The sequence below is a fragment of the Panulirus ornatus genome, chromosome 14, assembly GCF_036320965.1.
Source record: "Panulirus ornatus isolate Po-2019 chromosome 14, ASM3632096v1, whole genome shotgun sequence".
Classification (NCBI taxonomy): domain Eukaryota; kingdom Metazoa; phylum Arthropoda; class Malacostraca; order Decapoda; family Palinuridae; genus Panulirus; species Panulirus ornatus.
Genome location: NC_092237.1, coordinates 43465661 through 43485800, shown reverse-complemented (window position 1 = coordinate 43485800; position 20140 = coordinate 43465661). Strand labels below are relative to the sequence as shown.

At 40.5% G+C, this 20140-nt stretch overlaps 1 protein-coding gene across 2 annotated transcripts in view; it reads right to left on the bottom strand.

The window, feature by feature from the left end:
• Positions 1-9072: 9072 nt before the first annotated feature.
• The window catches only part of Duox (dual oxidase), a 489286-nt gene continuing 478218 nt past the window's right edge, over positions 9073-20140 (bottom strand). For both annotated transcript variants that reach the window (XM_071669735.1, XM_071669734.1), the window contains exons 24-25: positions 11716-11844; positions 9073-11479 (exon numbers count right to left, since the gene is read on the bottom strand). In XM_071669735.1, coding sequence (XP_071525836.1) covers positions 11351-11479; positions 11716-11844 — 258 coding nt within the window. In that variant the 3' untranslated portion in view covers positions 9073-11350. The remainder of the gene's footprint in view (positions 11480-11715; positions 11845-20140) is intronic.

The window sequence follows — 20140 nt, the reverse complement described above, 5'->3', positions numbered from 1 at the left end:
GTATGACTCATGGTGAGGTGCCTGAGGATTGGCGGAATGCGTGCATAGTGCCATTGTACAAAGGCAAAGGGAATAAGAGTGAGTGCTCAAATTACAGAGGTATAAGTTTGTTGAGTATTCCTGGTAAATTATATGGGAGGGTATTGATTGAGAGGGTGAAGGCATGTACAGAGCATCAGATTGGGGAAGAGCAGTGTGGTTTCAGAAGTGGTAGAGTATGTGTGGATCAGGTGTTTGCTTTGAAGAATGTATGCGAGAAATACTTAGAAAAGCAAATGGATTTGTATGTAGCATTTATGGATCTGGAGAAGGCATATGATAGAGTTGATAGAGGTGCTCTGTGGAAGGTATTAAGAATATATGGTGTGGGAGGCAAGTTGTTAGAAGTTTTTATCGAGGATGTAAGGCATGTGTACGTGTAGGAAGAGAGGAAAGTGATTGGTTCTCAGTGAATGTAGGTTTGCAGCAGGGGTGTGTGATGTCTCCATGGTTGTTTAATTTGTTTATGGATGGGGTTGTTAGGGAGGTGAATGCAAGAGTTTTGGAAAGAGGGGCAAGTATGAAGTCTGTTGGGGATGAGAGAGCTTGGGAAGTGAGTCAGTTGTTGTTCGCTGATGATACAGCGCTGGTGGCTGATTCATGTGAGAAACTGCAGAAGCTGGTGACTGAGTTTGGTAAAGTGTGTGGAAGAAGAAAGTTAAGAGTAAATGTGAATAAAAGCAAGGTTATTAGGTACAGTAGGGTTGAGGGTCAAGTCAATTGGGAGGTGAGTTTGAATGGAGAAAAACTGGAGGAAGTGAAGTGTTTTAGATATCTGGGAGTGGATCTGTCAGCGGATGGAACCATGGAAGCGGAAGTGGATCATAGGGTGGGGGAGGGGGCGAAAATTCTGGGAGCCTTGAAGAATGTGTGGAAGTTGAGAACATTATCTCGGAAAGCAAAAATGGGTATGTTTGAAGGAATAGTGGTTCCAACAATGTTGTATGGTTGCGAGGCGTGGGCTATGGATAGAGTTGTGCGCAGGAGGATGGATATGCTGGAAATGAGATGTTTGAGGACAATGTGTGGTGTGAGGTGGTTTGATCGAGTAAGTAACGTAAGGGTAAGAGAGATGTGTGGAAATAAAAAGAGTGTGGTTGAGAGAGCAGAAGAGGGTGTTTTGAAATGGTTTGGGCACATGGAGAGAATGAGTGAGGAAAGAATGACCAAGAGGATATATGTGTCGGAGGTGGAGGGAACGAGGAGAAGAGGGAGACCAAATTGGAGGTGGAAAGATGGAGTGAAAAAGATTTTGTGTGATCGGGGCCTGAACATGCAGGAGGGTGAAAGGAGGGCAAGGAATAGAGTGAATTGGAGCGATGTGGTATACCGGGGTTGATGTGCTGTCAGTGGATTGAATCAAGGCATGTGAAGCGTCTGGGGTAAACCATGGAAAGCTGTGTAGGTATGTATATTTGCGTGTGTGGACGTATGTATATATATGTGTATGGGGGTGGGTTGGGCTATTTCTTTCGTCTGTTTCCTTGCGCTACCTCGCAAACGCGGGAGACTGAGAAAGAAAAAATATATATATATATATATATATATATATATATATATATATATATATATATATATATATATATATATATATATATATATATATATATATATTATTTTTTTATTTTTATATATATATATATATATATATATATATATATATATATATATATATATATATATATATATATATATTATATTTTTTATTATACTTTGTCGCTGTCTCCCGCGTTTGCGAGGTAGCGCAAGGAAACAGACGAAAGAAATGGCCCAACCCCCCCCCATACACATGTATATACATACGTCCACACACGCAAATATACATACCTACACAGCTTTCCATGGTTTACCCCAGACGCTTCACATGCCTTGATTCAATCCACTGACAGCACGTCAACCCCGGTATACCACATCGCTCCAATTCACTCTATTCCTTGCCCTCCTTTCACCCTCCTGCATGTTCAGGCCCCGATCACACAAAATCTTTTTCACTCCATCTTTCCACCTCCAATTTGGTCTCCCTCTTCTCCTTGTTCCCTCCACCTCCGACACATATATCCTCTTGGTCAATCTTTCCTCACTCATCCTCTCCATGTGCCCAAACCATTTCAAAACACCCTCCTCTGCTCTCTCAACCACGCTCTTTTTATTTCCACACATCTCTCTTACCCTTACGTTACTCACTCGATCAAACCACCTCACACCACACATTGTCCTCAAACATCTCATTTCCAGCACATCCATCCTCCTGCGCACAACTCTATCCATAGCCCACGCCTCGCAACCATACAACATTGTTGGAACCACTATTCCTTCAAACATACCCATTTTTGCTTTCCGAGATAATGTTCTCGACTTCCACACATTTTTCAAGGCCCCCAGGATTTTCGCCCCCTCCCCCACCCTATGATCCACTTCCACTTCCATGGTTCCATCCGCTGCCAGATCCACTCCCAGATATCTAAAACACTTCACTTCCTCCAGTTTTTCTCCATTCAAACTCACCTCCCAATTGACTTGACCCTCAACCCTACTGTACCTAATAACCTTGCTCTTATTCACATTTACTCTTAACTTTCTTCTTCCACACACTTTTCCAAACTCAGTCACCAGCTTCTGCAGTTTCTCACATGAATCAGCCACCAGCGCTGTATCATCAGCGAACAACAACTGACTCACTTCCCAAGCTCTCTCATCCCCAACAGACTTCATACTTGCCCCTCTTTCCAAAACTCTTGCATTTACCTCCCTAACAACCCCATCCATAAACAAATTAAACAACCATGGAGACATCACACACCCCTGCCACAAACCTACATTCACTGAGAACCAATCACTTTCCTCTCTTCCTACACGTACACATGCCTTACATCCTCAATAAAAACTTTTCACTGCTTCTAACAACTTTCCTCCCACACCATATATTCTTAATACCTTCCACAGAGCATCTCTATCAACTCTATCATATGCCTTCTCCAGATCCATAAATGCTACATACAAATCCATTTGCTTTTCTAAGTATTTCTCACATACATTCTTCAAAGCAAACACCTGATCCACACATCCTCTACCACTTCTGAAACCACACTGCTCTTCCCCAATCTGATGCTCTGTACATGCCTTCACCCTCTCAATCAATACCCTCCCATATAATTTACCAGGAATACTCAACAAACTTATACCTCTGTAATTTGAGCACTCACTCTTATCCCCTTTGCCTTTGTACAATGGCACTATGCACGCATTCCGCCAATCCTCAGGCACCTCACCATGAGTCATACATACATTAAATAACCTTACCACCCAGTCAACAATACAGTCACCCCCTTTTTTAATAAATTCCACTGCAATACCATCCAAACCTGCTGCCTTGCCGGCTTTCATCTTCCGCAAAGCTTTCACTACCTCTTCTCTGTTTACCAAATCATTTTCCCTAACCCTCTCACTTTGCACACCACCTCGACCAAAACACCCTATATCTGCCACTCTATCATCAAACACATTCAACAAACCTTCAAAATACTCACTCCATCTCCTTCTCACATCACCACTACTTGTTATCACCTCCCCATTTGCGCCCTTCACTGAAGTTCCCATTTGCTCCCTTGTCTTACGCACTTTATTTACCTCCTTCCAGAACATCTTTTTATTCTCCCTAAAATTTAATGATACTCTCTCACCCCAACTCTCATTTGCCCTTTTTTTCACCTCTTGCACCTTTCTCTTGACCTCCTGTCTCTTTCTTTTATACATCTCCCACTCAATTGCATTTTTTCCCTGCAAAAATCGTCCAAATACCTCTCTCTTCTCTTTCACTAATACTCTTACTTCTTCATCCCACCACTCACTACCCTTTCTAATCAACCCACCTCCCACTCTTCTCATGCCACAAGCATCTTTTGCGCAATCCATCACTGATTCCCTAAATACATCCCATTCCTCCCCCACTCCCCTTACTTCCATTGTTCTCACCTTTTTCCATTCTGTACTCAGTCTCTCCTGGTACTTCCTCACACAGGTCTCCTTCTCAAGCTCACTTACTCTCACCACCCTCTTCACCCCAACATTCACTCTTCTTTTCTGAAAACCCATACAAATCTTCACCTTAGCCTCCACAAGATAATGATCAGATATCCCTCCAGTTGCACCTCTCAGCACATTAACATCCAAAAGTCTCTCTTTCGCACGCCTGTCAATTAACACGTAATCCAATAACGCTCTCTGGCCATCTCTCCTACTTACATAAGTATACTTATGTATATCTCGCTTTTTAAACCAGGTATTCCCAATCATCAGTCCTTTTTCAGCACATAAATCTACAAGCTCTTCACCATTTCCATTTACAACACTGAACACCCCATGTATACCAATTATTCCCTCAACTGCCACATTACTCACCTTTGCATTCAAATCACCCATCACTATGACCCGGTCTCGTGCATCAAAACCACTAACACACTCATTCAGCTGCTCCCAAAACACTTGCCTCTCATGATCTTTCTTCTCATGCCCAGGTGCATATGCACCAATAATCACCCACCTCTCTCCATCAACTTTCAGTTTTACCCATATTAATCGAGAATTTACTTTCTTACACTCTATCACATACTCCCACAACTCCTGTTTCAGGAGTATTGCTGCAATACTCCTTCCCTTGCTCTTGTCCTCTCACTAACCCCTGACTTTACTCCCCAGACATTCCCAAACCACTCTTCCCCTTTACCCTTGAGCTTCGTTTCACTCAGAGCCAAAACATCCAGGTTCCTTTCCTCAAACATACTACCTATCTCTCCTTTTTTCACATCTTGGTTACATCCACACACATTTAGGCACCCCACTCTGAGCCTTCGAGGAGGATGAGCACTCCCCGCGTGACTCCTTCTTCTGTTTCCCATTTTAGAAAGTTAATACAAGGAGGGGAGGATTTCTGGGCCCCCGCTCCCGTCCCCTCTAGTCGCTTTCTACGACACGCGAGGAATACGTGGGAAGTATTCTTTCACCCCTATCCCCAGGGATAATATACATATATATATACATATACACATACACACACATACACATACATACGCACATATACACACACACACACATACATATATATACATATGAGAAATGTAAGAAACAATTTAGAAAACTGAAACTTCTAGCTTGAAATGAATGAAAAAAAAGAATGTCACATAATGGTTCAACCTCTGGCTATGGAAAAAAGGAAATGTATAATTTATTTACACAAACGTCAATAACAGTTCTCATCAATTTAACCACTGTATCAATAAGCTTCAATGTCTAAGCTACATTTTTCTCCAATTTCACTATTTTCCTTCACATTTTCAATATATATATATATGAGTGGTTCCTGGCGCTACCTTGCTGCAGAAGGTTGTAAGAATGTTTAATAATGCGTATAAATATAGGCAATTAAAGGTAAGTACGAGTTGATGTAAATAATGGTGTGAAAGGAAATACAGTGAAAATATTTTGCAAAGTTCTTGATTTTTTTTTTTTTTTAAGTTGGTGGCTCCAGTCACAGACAAAAGTCCTCATCAAGGAAGGTCCTTAATTGAAAAATAGAGAGGTTAATGAAGGGGAAAAAGAAGACAAGAGAAAGTATTTACAAATTCTGAGGAAGTGAAAAGGCTGTCTTTTAAAATATACCAGGTCACAGTTACAAGGAAAGACATGGTGACATTACACAACCCTATTGCACACCATCCTCCACGTGTAACCTTTCACTCTTCTCTTTCCTACTTGTACACATGTCTTATACCCTTGATAAAAACTTCTCACTTCTTCTAGCAGTTTTCCTTCCTATCTACCTCAAGGAGGTAGCCATGGCAAGTCTCTATAACTATTGAACTCCATTGCCGTTTCTTAGCTTTTGCCTTTTCAGCAGCTTTCCTCCCACACTCTATAGTCTTAAGACCCTCTAAATGACATCTCTATCAATCCTATCATATGCTTTTTCCAGATCCATGAATACCATGTACAGGTCTCTCTGTTTCTATTAGTATTTCTCACATGCACTCTTTAGAGCAAACACCAGATCCACACTCTCCACCGCTTCTGAAAGCACAATGTTCCTCCTTAATCTGATGCTCTGTACATGCCTTCACCCCTCTCAATCACTACTCTCCCAGACAACTTACCAGGTACACTCAACAAACTTATACCTCGAAAGTTTGAACACTCACCTTTATACCCCTTGGCTTTATACATTGGTGCTATATCTGCATGCTGCTGATCCTCAGGCACCTCACCATGAATACATATGATGGAAATCCTAACTAACCAATCAAAGACAGCCATCCCCTTTCTTAAAAAATCTAACAATCTAACTGCAATACCATCCAATCCAGCAGGCTTTCCACATTTCATCTTATGTAAGGCTTTTACCTTTTCTTTCTTCATTAAATCACTCTCCATGACTCTCTCACTTTAATTACCACCCTATCGCAAATGCCCTATCATCAATCTTTCAAAATGCTCACTCTGTCTTCTCCTCACTTCATGACTATCTTTTACTACTTCCCCATTTCCTTCCCTTCCCATGTGTTCTCTTATTTTTTGCACATCATCAGCTTCCTCCCAAAACATCATTTTATTCTCCCAAAATTATAATGACTCTTGATCACCCCAACTCCTTTCACCCCTTTTCCAACCCCTGCATCCTCTTTACCTGGAACTGCTTTCTTTTATCCATATAATCATTTGCCCTCCTTCCCTATAGGTACTGCCCATATACCTTTCTTTTCTCTTTCACAAGCAACTATAGTTCATCATCCCATCATTCACTACCTTTACTAATCTGTCCACTTTTCACAGTATGCAGCATGCCACATGCATCTCTTGCACATGCAAGCACTGCTTCCCTACATACCTCCCACACCTCATCCATTCCCCTAGTTTTGTTTACTCCCACCGCCTGCCATTCTGCACTCGATCTCTCCTAATATTTCTTCACTCAGGTTTCATTTCCAAGCTCCCTTAGAGTGTGTGCAGATGGCCCACTTGGTGGCACCCATGTTTTTCTCTCACATGGGTGTCAGTGGCAGGAAGACGCGGATCCCCACTACAGGTGGTGCCCCCGTGTCATGTGGATCTTTCCACGCAGACCTTTTTCAGTGGCTAAGTCATGCGACTGGACGAAGCCTCCAGTTTCTTACACTCACACACTCCCAAAACTCATACTACTGGTAGTACTGCTACCCCTTCTTTAGCTTTTGCCCTATAAACAACCCCCAACTTTACTCCTAAAACATTTTCAAACTATTCTTCCCTTTACCCTTGAGCTTTGTTTCACTCAGAGACAGGACATCCATGTTTCTTTCCTTAAACATACTATATCTCTCTCTCCTTTCTTCTCATCTTGGTTATATTCACACACATTTAGACAACCCAGCTTGAGCCTTTGAGAAAGATAACCACTCCATGCTTAGCTCCTTTTGTCCCTCGTTTAGAAATGTGATAATTTTTTTTCCGTCAACCTCCTATTCCCTTTCTCGCCTACCCAAGTGGAGCTGTGGTTTTGGTGCATTACATATGATAGCAGATAATGGATGTGAGTGAAGGCAGCCTTCCTTCATCTGTTCCTGGCACTACTTTGCAAACGCAGTTTGTATTCAGTTCAAGTCACACATATATACAATCACTGCTGGGAATTTTATGCCTTCAAACATAACATCCTTGCCCAGACAGACAATAATCTCTCTTTCCATACACTCCACAATGCACCCGATCCCTTTACCCCTCTTCTTCCATATGATTCGCTTCAGCTTCCATGTTTCCAACCACTGGCATGTCTACTCCCAGATATTGAAAGTAATCCAACTCCTCTACAGTCTTCCTCTTAAATGTCTCACTCAATCCATCATGTCTTTCTCCCATACACACATAAACACTTCATTTCATGGCTTTTATTCTCATTAACTTCACTCCAATCACCACTCCCCAAAACCAGCTTCAGTAGTTCTCTGTTCATTATGCCACTAGATCAGTGCCATCTGGAAACGGCAACAAACTCATTTCCCAAGCCCTCTCCAGCATACTGTAGACCCACCCCTTTCCAAGACCCTTACATCCACCTTCCTCTCTACTCTGTCTATGAACAGATTAAATAATTTAGCCATGGTGACATCATAACCCTAAAAGAAACCCACCTTCACTTGAAACCACTCCTCCTCCTCCTCCTTGCACACACATCTACCAGAAACCCACCTTCACTTGAAACCACTCCTCCTCCTCCTCCTTGCACACACATTTACCTTTTCCACATAACACCTCTGTCAACCCTATTATACCCTATCTCCAAGTCCATAAATGCCACATACAAAGCCCTCTCTCTTTCTTCCAGTATTTGCTACACAAACTTTTCAAAGCAAACACCTGGTCCATGCATCCTCTACCAATCCTGAAGCCTCAGTGAAATTTAAATATGGGGCCATACTTTAGCCTCAAAATTTTATCAGAAGACTATAAGTTACATTTTTAAGTGTTTCATCATATGGTTTGGAGGGAAGAAGGGTAGCCTACAATTAATGGGTACATGGCACAACAGAAAACAAGTCCAAGGCTTGAGAAAGGATGAGAAAATGCTGATGAGATAGATATCCTGGCATATGGGGTATCCTAATTAAATACTGCATTTATAATGTTTTACAAATATAAATCAATAAAATATAGTCATGTAAACAAAATATATTGCAAATATAAGGATATCATGCAACAACTTGAACATATACAATCAATGATATTATGAGCCTCCTCTGGATTGCAGTGTGCCACACGCAAGGAGTTGGGTGTTCTATCCTATATCAGCCTGGGACTGCGTAACCCTAGTTTCGCAAAATCAGTCCCCATAAAAGATATTTGCCTGAGGGCATTGTTCTACCTCTTGTAAAACAGAAATCAAAATAATGTTTAAAGACAGATAGTTAGGCAACCAAACATCACCAGTTCACTAAAATCAATGAACAGTTATAAATGTTTAACTTGCTGGTTGTAAATGGATAATGTCATGTTGCTCAATATACAATCTTCAATAGCGATTTCTTTTATTAATTTTCTGTATAACATCTTGGAAAATATTGGTATACATTTATCGGCTCTTTTATTTATAATTACTGTACAAGCAGTTTAGTCATCCTACTTAGGGAAGGTAAGAATTTCAAAACATCAGTACTCTACGCACTCATTATACTATTTGCGAATCTCACCCATACACTGACAACCAAGGAAGGCATCAGCTGAAAAGTGTACACTCAGAAGCACCAGTTGGTAAAGGAAATCATACTGTATAATTTTTTATGTAAATAACCAAATGATATTATTTTCATTAATCAGAATAACAATATCTTGTATCTTAGTTTAAGACTCAGGGTCATGGGTTCCAACTGGATGGAACTTAGCTCTCTGTTACCTGTCATGATAAGCAATCTATCCAGTCATTCTGTCAACACACAAGCAGACCCCTTCACTTAGTGGAGGAAATAGCTGCTAAGATGACAATTTAGGGATTGTTAGAAGTCTATCATCTTTGTTTACTGATGACAATGTAAGTAACTTCTAAATGATCCCTGGTTATGATTAATGTTAACAAAATTGCAAAAGAAAATAATCAGGCACAGCATATTAATATACGAATATAAATCAGTACAAGTTTTATGTATTGCACTTTACCAAGAAAAGGGGATGGTTGGGTTCAAGATTTTCCCTTCAGCAAATACTTTTAATTCAGCAAGTATATTTAGAATATTTGTCTTTTACTGATGACAAAATACACAATATAAAATAAATCTTAAAATTGATGCCGAGAGTAACTTTAATACGTCAATTGGTTTAAAAATTCAATTATTTGACCTTTAAGTATGATGTTCCAGTTGAAATAGTTACAAAACTTACACAAATATTCACAATATCTATCTATACTATCTTATATCTTACCATCTTTTGAAGGGAAACCAGTATTGATATATCATAGTATTCATTTATTTTACAACTGGTATTGCACTGAACATAACCTTTCCTGGCAAAATTCCTGCAGAACAAAACAAATGTACTGATGGAAGGTGCACTGCATCATCCAAGGCTGATGAGTCATCAAATGTGTAAAAGGCATTCAGCCCTTATCAAAACTGGAGTGATAGGGTCATTTTAAATGTTACTTATCAACTAAAATAAATTCTTAGGGTACAAAATATAGCACATATTGTGATCCTGCTCTTCAGAAATTAAAACTTAACTGATGTAACAGTATGAATACAACAAAACTATCAAGTATGCATAATATCAAAGGCAATGGCTGAAGTCTCACCACATGACGGTATAAATTACAGAGCACCGTTTTTTCACTTTTAGAATGACTACCTTTTGTTATTGAAAAAATAAAACAATTAATAGAATACACAAGAATGAGTTTTTAGTATAAAATCTCTGCAAATAAAATAATATTGCACGACCATAAACAACATATGTCCAGATATCTTGAAGCTTTGTATAACTTAACATTCATCTCACATCTCACATGCACAATCGTATAAGTTATTCAGATGAAACTTATGATACATATGTACCAGTTTATGGTATTTATCACATTATGAGTTGCTGAGTGTAAGCAAGTGCAGTCATCTTAGGAGAACCAGTCTCAATAGACTAGACACATAACTAAGTTCATAAAAAATACTATAAACTATGGTAAAATGACTGCTCAGTGCTTACCACAAGAATATATTATTATAAACAAGAATGAAAGAATTCAAAGTATAAATTTTTCATTTACTAAATACACACGTTCTCTTAAGATTATATGAATACTGATTAACATTACAGTTCCCACCCTTTCATTAAAAGGGAACTTAATTTCATATAAATTATATACAATTACCCAACTTGTAGAATGTCAGTGTGCCCATTTTAATCTAAGCTGCATCTTTTTATTCTTAAATGTAATAAAATAGGATTCTGAGGAATTTTTTTTTTATACACTTTAATAAAAACTTATGAATTAGACTGATTAAAGCATTATGCTCTAAAGAGTGTTTTACTTTTCATGAAATTCTTTTAAAAAATGCTCACACAATATGTAGGTTGGAAAGAGACTGCAGCACAAGTCTGGTGTATGGACATGGACTGAGTACCTGAAGGACGCACAAAAGACAAAAGAGAAAGATCAAACGGAGATTAAAATATTCAATACATTAGATAATTAGCAGAAGAGGACTGCGGTATATATGGGTGGCACAGTAGATCGTTTAAGCTAAGAGGGAAGTTGGAGTCCAATAATTAGTGCTGACTCCAAGTGAGCTTCTTTGTGTGCCTAGCCAAAGTTTTCGAAGTGGTGAATAAAATATGGCAAACGACGACCTCGATTGACTTGCTCACAGGCAGTGCTGACACTTTTGGTTAGTGGATTGGGACCACAGCTGAACACACCAATCTTAGATACCTAGAAATTTTAATTAAATATCAGTGTGGTGAAAGACTATATAATATGACAACTAATGAAAATGTTCATATTGTGATGAGATTTGAATATACATCTAAAATTTAGAAAAATTCTTCATTCACATTAAATAAAAAGTTGAAAATATTAACAATTCTAATGTAAAAAAAATGAAAATCTTAAAAACACCAATATACAACTGCACTTTTAAATTCATTAATGGGAAATACAGTACTTACATAGCTATGTTTCTTCTGCACAAATTTTAAGAATGAAGTCATATCAGGTCGTCCAAAATGATTAATAGCTTTGAGTCCAGTGAACATGCTACGTTTACTCAGTCGCTGGAAGTGGTTCTCACAAATGTACTGAAATGAAGGAAGTAAAAGAAGAAATAACAAATTACCTTAACCCTTGTTTGTAAGTCTTACACTTGTTCTGATACCATCAACTAACAGGTCCATGATCAAAACCTAATCTCTTATGTTGTGTAAATACTGAAAATTTGTAAAAATACTGATACCTAAAAGTAGCTTAGTGAATAAAAGCATCTTTACCTGCACTTTAACCATACTTTATCCCAGACAGTAAATATTGAAAGGCATAAGAATAACAGCAGCTATTTATAAGGTGCAGTATTACTCTGTTAGAAATACTGTGTCTGACAACACGAGTCTTTGAAATGAGACTGCAAATTGCTGTCTTTAAAGTGCACAAGCCTTTAAGAATGATAGTACACATGGCAATGATTTAAGTTAACTGATAACATTCTTGTAACAGTGCTATTTTTATGGAAGCTTCACCAAGGAAAAAAAGTACTTTCCCTATATAGAAAGGCACACACACACATCCTCTCTACACTGTACAACTCTGTGATCCTGCCCATAGGATGTAGTTAGTTTTCTGGGACACATCCTGTCTTAGTATCTCCTGGCTAGATGACTCCAACTGACACATAACCATCACTGATCATCCCTTTATGTTTTGATTATAATCACCAATTCTTCTTTCCTTTATCACAGTGTTTGGATCTGGTAATACTACTGCCTCTTGTAACTTTCTAATGTATATTTCTCCTTTCCTTTCTATTTCATGTATGTGGTCCCATTCATATATAATAAGATTTACAGGTCAAGTTCCTAGTTAAGCTACCTATTCTTACTAATTTAGGGCGCCACCCAACCTGCACCCAAGTCCATCAGTTTTAGTTAATCAACCTATGTAAATGTGTGTAAATAATCCACTATGGTGTGTATGTGGATTAGTGTTATGAATAAACACAGGCAAGATATTTTGGCTTATGCAGAAATCTTCTTTAGAGAAAATTAGTAATATATAAAGACAAGCTTATTGTTCACACCTTGCTGGGTGTCCTACTGTGTCACACCATAACCAGCCAGCTCCCCATCCCCAGCTCTGTTCCCCCACATTCTGCCACAACTATGTGTGCTGCTGTTCTAGCCCTCTCAGTGATTTCGTGCTTTTTATATACGTATGTGGGCCACTTCCAAGGCTTTCCTAATTTGCTTGGTCAATCTTTTAAGTATCATTTTAACTTGTCACTTTTGTAAGTGACTGTACCTGTCTCTTTGGACAAGCACATTTGATGTTCTATGATAATATAAATCAGCTTTATATTCATTTATCCATTGGGTCACATATTACCCTGCTTTCCCACTGTAAATGGCCAAGTATCCATTACAAAGTGTATACCAAACCATCCCCACTGACACTTTTGCCACTTTTTGGTTTCATTACACAACTAATTTTCTTTTCGAACCCAGTTACAATGTTTATTCTCATCTTCTGCAAGCACCTATTTACTGCTATCATATTCCTCATCCTCTTTGAATCATCCAGCCCTTACTTATGAGAAAAAGGGAATTTTCCTGTAGAATGAGTTCACCATTTTGCACTCTTAAAGTCCAGACTCTGAAGATGTTCACTGGGATTTCATCTCATCATCAGCACATCAACCACATAAATACTGGTGCATAGGATGTCTGTGAGAACTCGAGTCTTTTACTTCCTAAAATTGAGTCAGTGGGAAAGGTTTATCATATGAATGGAAAATAAACATCTTGAGTATGAACAGTTGACAGCAGGTCTCAAGAGAATATGCCTAATGATAACTGCTGAATTTATTTTGCAAACTATACAAAGAAGCACTAAATCTAGAGAAATGGGTAAGTTTCCTCCTCTTATTATGGTTTTGGGAAATATGTGTAAAGGTGCACATATCAGTTAAAACATTGAAATGCACACCTTTGGAAACCATCCACTTACTGAATTCTTCAAAGATATTTTTTTTTTTTTTTTTTTTTGCTTTGTCGCTGTCTCCCGCATTTGCGAGGTAGCGCAAGGCAACAGACAAAAGAAATGGCCCAACCCACCCCCATACACATGTATATACATACGTCCACACACGCAAATATACATACCTACACAGCCCTCCATGGTTTACCCCAGACGCTTCACATGCCCTGATTCAATCCACTGACAGCACGTCAACCCCGGTATACCACATCGATCCAATTCACTCTATTCCTTGCCCTCCTTTCACCCTCCTGCATGTTCAGGCCCCGATCACACAAAATCTTTTTCACTCCATCTTTCCACCTCCAATTTGGTCTCCCACTTCTCCTCGTTCCCTCCACCTCTGACACATATATCCTCTTGGTCAATCTTTCCTCACTCATTCTCTCCATGTGCCCAAACCATTTCAAAACACCCTCTTCTGCTCTCTCAACCACGCTCTTATTTCCACACATCTCTCTTACCCTTACGTTACTTACTCGATCAAACCACCTCACACCACACATTGTCCTCAAACATCTCATTTCCAGCACATCCATCGTCCTGCGCACAACTCTATCCATAGCCTACGCCTCGCAACCATACAACATTGTTGGAACCACTATTCCTTCAAACATACCCATTTTTGCTTTCCGAGATAATGTTCTCGACTTCCACACCACACAGTCTTCAAGGCTCCCAGGATTTTCGCCCCCTCCCCCACCCTATGATCCACTTCCGCTTCCATGGTTCCATCCGCTGCCAGATCCACTCCCAGATATCTAAAACACTTTACTTCCTTCAGTTTTTCTCCATTCAAACTTACCTCCCAATTGACTTGACCCTCAACCCTACTGTACCTAATAAACTTGCTCTTATTCACATTTATTCTCAACTTTCTTCTTTCACACACTTTACCATACTCAGTCACCAGCTTCTGCAGATTCTCACATGAATCAGATACCAGCGCTGTATCATCAGCGAACAACAACTGGCTCACTTCCCAAGCTCTCTCATCCCCAACAGACTTCATACTTGCCCCTCTTTCCAAAACTCTTGCATTCACCTCCCTAACAACCCCATCCATAAACAAATTAAACAACCATGGAGACATCACACACCCTTGCCGCAAACCTACATTCACTGAGAACCAATCACTTTCCTCTCTTCCTACACGTACACATGCCTTACAGCCTTGATAAAAACTTTTCACTGCTTCTAACAACTTGCCTCCCACACCGTATATTCTTAATACCTTCCACAGAGCATCTCTATCAACTCTATCATATGCCTTCTCCAGATCCATAAATGCTACATACAAATCCATTTGCTTTTCTAAGTATTTCTCACATACATTCTTCAAAGCAAACACCTGATCCACACATCCTCTACCACTTCTATGCACTCAATTTCAACCTTCCCCAAAATCAAGCACCTTTACTAAGTGTTTTCTGGTATTTTCCTTATTGTAGGATCAAAAAAGCCTTTTTTTTTTATTTTTTTTATTATACTTTGTCGCTGTCTCCCGCGTTTGCGAGGTAGCGCAAGGAAACAGACGAAAGAAATGGCCCAACCCCCCCCATACACATGTATATACATACGTCCACACATGCAAATTATCATACCTACACAGCCCTCCATGGTTTACCCCAGACGCTTCACATGCCCTGATTCAATCCACTGACAGCACGTCAACCCCGGTATACCACATCGATCCAATTCACTCTATTCCTTGCCCTCCTTTCACCCTCCTGCATGTTCAGGCCCCGATCACACAAAATCTTTTTCACTCCATCTTTCCACCTCCAATTTGGTCTCCCACTTCTCCTCGTTCCCTCCACCTCTGACACATATATCCTCTTGGTCAATCTTTCCTCACTCATTCTCTCCATGTGCCCAAACCATTTCAAAACACCCTCTTCTGCTCTCTCAACCACGCTCTTATTTCCACACATCTCTCTTACCCTTACGTTACTCACTCGATCAAACCACCTCACACCACACATTGTCCTCAAACATCTCATTTCCAGCACATCCATCCTCCTGCGCACAACTCTATCCATAGCCTACGCCTCGCAACCATACAACATTGTTGGAACCACTATTCCTTCAAACATACCCATTTTGCTTTCCGAGATAATGTTCTCGACTTCCACACATTCTTCAAGGCTCCCAGAATTTTCGCCCCCTCCCCCACCCTATGATCCACTTCCGCTTCCATGGTTCCATCCGCTGCCAGATCCACTCCCAGATATCTAAAACACTTCACTTCCTCAGTTTTTCTCCATTCAAACTCACCTCCCAATTGACTTGACCCTCAACCCTACTGTACCTAATAACCTTGCTCTTATTCACATTTACTCTTAACTTTCTTCTTCCACACACTTTACCAAACTCAGTCACCAGCTTCTGCAGTTTCTCACATGAATCAGCCACCAGCGCTGTATCATCAGCGAACAACAACTGACTCACTTCCCAAGCTCTCTCATCCCCAACAGACTTCATACTTGCCCCTCTTTCCAAAACTCTTGCATTCACCTCCCTAACAACCCCATCCATAAACAAATTAAACAACCATGGAGACATCACACACCCTTGCCGCAAACCTACATTCACTGAGAACCAATCACTTTCCTCTCTTCCTACACGTACACATGCCTTACAGCCTCGATAAAAACTTTTCACTGCTTCTAACAACTTGCCTCCCACACCGTATATTCTTAATACCTTCCACAGAGCATCTCTATCAACTCTATCATATGCCTTCTCCAGATCCATAAATGCTACATACAAATCCATTTGCTTTTCTAAGTATTTCTCACATACATTCTTCAAAGCAAACACCTGATCCACACATCCTCTACCACTTCTATGCACTCAATTTCAACCTTCCCCAAAATCAAGCACCTTTACTAAGTGTTTTCTGGTATTTTCCGTATTGTAGGATCAAAAAAGCCTTTTTTTTTTATTTTTTTTATTATACTTTGTCGCTGTCTCCCGCGTTTGCGAGGTAGCGCAAGGAAACAGACGAAAGAAATGGCCCAACCCCCCCCCATACACATGTATATACATACGTCCACACATGCAAATATACATACCTACACAGCTTTCCATGGTTTACCCCAGATGCTTCACATGCCTTGATTCAATCCACTGACAGCACGTCAACCCCAGTATACCACATCACTCCAATTCACTCTATTCCTTGCCCTCCTTTCACCCTCCTGCATGTTCAGGCCCCGATCACACAAAATCTTTTTCACTCCATCTTTCCACCTCCAATTTGGTCTCCCTCTTCTCCTCGTTCCCTCCACCTCCGACACATATATCCTCTTGGTCAATCTTTCCTCACTCATTCTCTCCATGTGCCCAAACCACTTCAAAACACCCTCTTCTGCTCTCTCAACCACGCTCTTTTTATTTCCACACATCTCTCTTACCCTTACGTTACTCACTCGATCAAACCACCTCACACCACACATTGTCCTCAAACATCTCATTTCCAGCACATCCATCCTCCTGCGCACAACTCTATCCATAGCCCACGCCTCGCAACCATACAACATTGTTGGAACCACTATTCCTTCAAACATAACCATTTCTGCTTTCCGAGATAATGTTCTCGACTTCCACACATTCTTCAAGGCCCCCAGAATTTTCGCCCCCTCCCCCACCCTATGATCCACTTCCGCTTCCATGGTTCCATCCGCTGCCAGATCCACTCCCAGATATCTAAAACACTTCACTTCCTCCAGTTTTTCTCCATTCAAACTCACCTCCCAATTGACTTGACCCTCAACCCTGCTGTACCTAATAACCTTGCTCTTATTCACATTTACTCTTAACTTTCTTCTTCCACACACTTTACCAAACTCAGTCACCAGCTTCTGCAGTTTCTCACATGAATCAGCCACCAGCGCTGTATCATCAGCGAACAACAACTGACTCACTTCCCAAGCTCTCTCATCCCCAACAGACTTCATACTTGCCCCTCTTTCCAAAACTCTTGCATTTACCTCCCTAACAACCCCATCCATAAACAAATTAAACAACCATGGAGACATCACACACCCCTGCCGCAAACCTACATTCTCTGAGAACCAATCACTTTCCTCTCTTCCTACACGTACACATGCCTTACATCCTCGATAAAAACTTTTCACTGCTTCTAACAACTTTCCTCCCACACCATATATTCTTAATACCTTCCACAGAGCATCTCTATCAACTCTATCATATGCCTTCTCCAGATCCATAAATGCTACATACAAATCCATTTGCTTTTCTAAGTATTTCTCACATACATTCTTCAAAGCAAACACCTGATCCACACATCCTCTACCACTTCTGAAACCACACTGCTCTTCCCCAATCTGATGCTCTGTACATGCCTTCACCCTCTCAATCAATACCCTCCCATATAATTTACCAGGAATACTCAACAAACTTATACCTCTGTAATTTGAGCACTCACTCTTATCCCCTTTGCCTTTGTACAATGGCACTATGCACGCATTCCGCCAATCCTCAGGCACCTCACCATGAGTCATACATACATTAAATAACCTTACCAACCAGTCAACAATACAGTCACCCCCTTTTTTAATAAATTCCACTGCAATACCATCCAAACCTGCTGCCTTGCCGGCTTTCATCTTCCGCAAAGCTTTCACTACCTCTTCTCTGTTTACCAATAGCAATCTAGAAAAAAGCTGAATATGCATGCAGTAAGTTTTTCCTTTCCCCAGTGATAAGAGCACTGAAAGTTTGTCTCTCAGCCATCTGCATCCACCTTCTGCCTGTGCAAATGTGGGGCTAGTCAGAGAAATTGGGCTCTGCCCCTTTATACTTACTGGACACAAGTAAGTCCAACAGAAACAACCAACATATCACATGCTGGTTTTCTCTCCCTCTTCTTATGATACAACTCTGGGTTTTGCCCCCAAGAACAGGCTTTTGGGTGCCCCCACCATCAATTAAACAAATGATACTTGGCAAGTTACTGCATCAAACAATTTCTGTATGGTCAATGGCAACTTAAGGGTTGGCTGTCTTGATGTCCCCATACCACTATTCTTTGGAACTCTTATTTATTTATTTATTTTGCTTTATTGCTGTCTCCTCTGTTAGCGAGGTAGCACAAGGAAACAGACGAAAGAATGGCCCAACCCACCCACATACACATGTATATACATACATGTCCACACACAGCACATATACATACCTATACATCTCAATGTTACATATATATACACACAAAGACATATACATATATACCCATGTACATAATTCATACTGTCTGCCTTTATTCATTCCCATCGCCACCCTGCCACACATGGAATAACAACACCCTCCCCCCTCATGTGTGTGAGGTAGCACTAGGAAAAGACAACAAAGGCATCATTTGTTCACACTCAGTCTCTAGCTGTCATGTAATAATGCACCGAAACCACAGCTCCCTTTCCACATCCAGGCCCCACAGAACTTTCCATGGTTTACCCCAGATGCTTCACATGCCCTGGTTCAATCCATTGACAGCACATCGACCCCAGTATACCAAATCGTTCCAATTCACTCTATTCCTTGCACGCCTTTCACCCTTCTGCATGTTCAGGCCCTGCTCACTCAAAATCTTTTTCACTCCATCTTTCCACCTCCAATTTGGTCTCCCACTTCTCCTCATTCCCTCCACCTCTGACACATATATCCTCTTGGTCAATCTTTCCTCACTCATTCTCTCCATGTGACCAAACCATTTCAAAACACCCTCTTCTGCTCTCTCAACCACACTCTTTTTATTACCACACATCTCTCTCACCCTTACATTACTTACTCGATCAAACCACCTCACACCACATATTGTCCTCAAACAACTCATTTCCAGCACATCCACCCTCCTGCGCACAACTCTATCCATAGCCCATGCCTCTCTACCATACAACATTGTTGGAACCACTATTCCTTCAAACATACCCATTTTTGCTTTCCGAGATAATGTCCTCGACTTCCACACCACACATTCTTCAAGGCTCCCAGAATTTTCGCCCCCTCCCCCACCCTGTGATTCACTTCCGCTTCCATGGTTCCATCCGCTGCCAAATCCACTCCCAGATATCTAAAACACCTCACTTCCTTCAGTTTTTCTCCATTCAAACTTACCTCCCAATTTACTTGACCCTCAACCCTACTGTACCTAATAACCTTACTCTTATTCACATTTATTCTCAACTTTCTTCTTTCAGACACTTTACCAAACTCAGTCACTAGCTTCTGCAGTTTCTCACATGAATCAGCCACCAGCGCTGTATCATCAGCGAACAACAACTGACTCACTTCCCAAGCTCTCTCATCCACAACAGACTGCATACT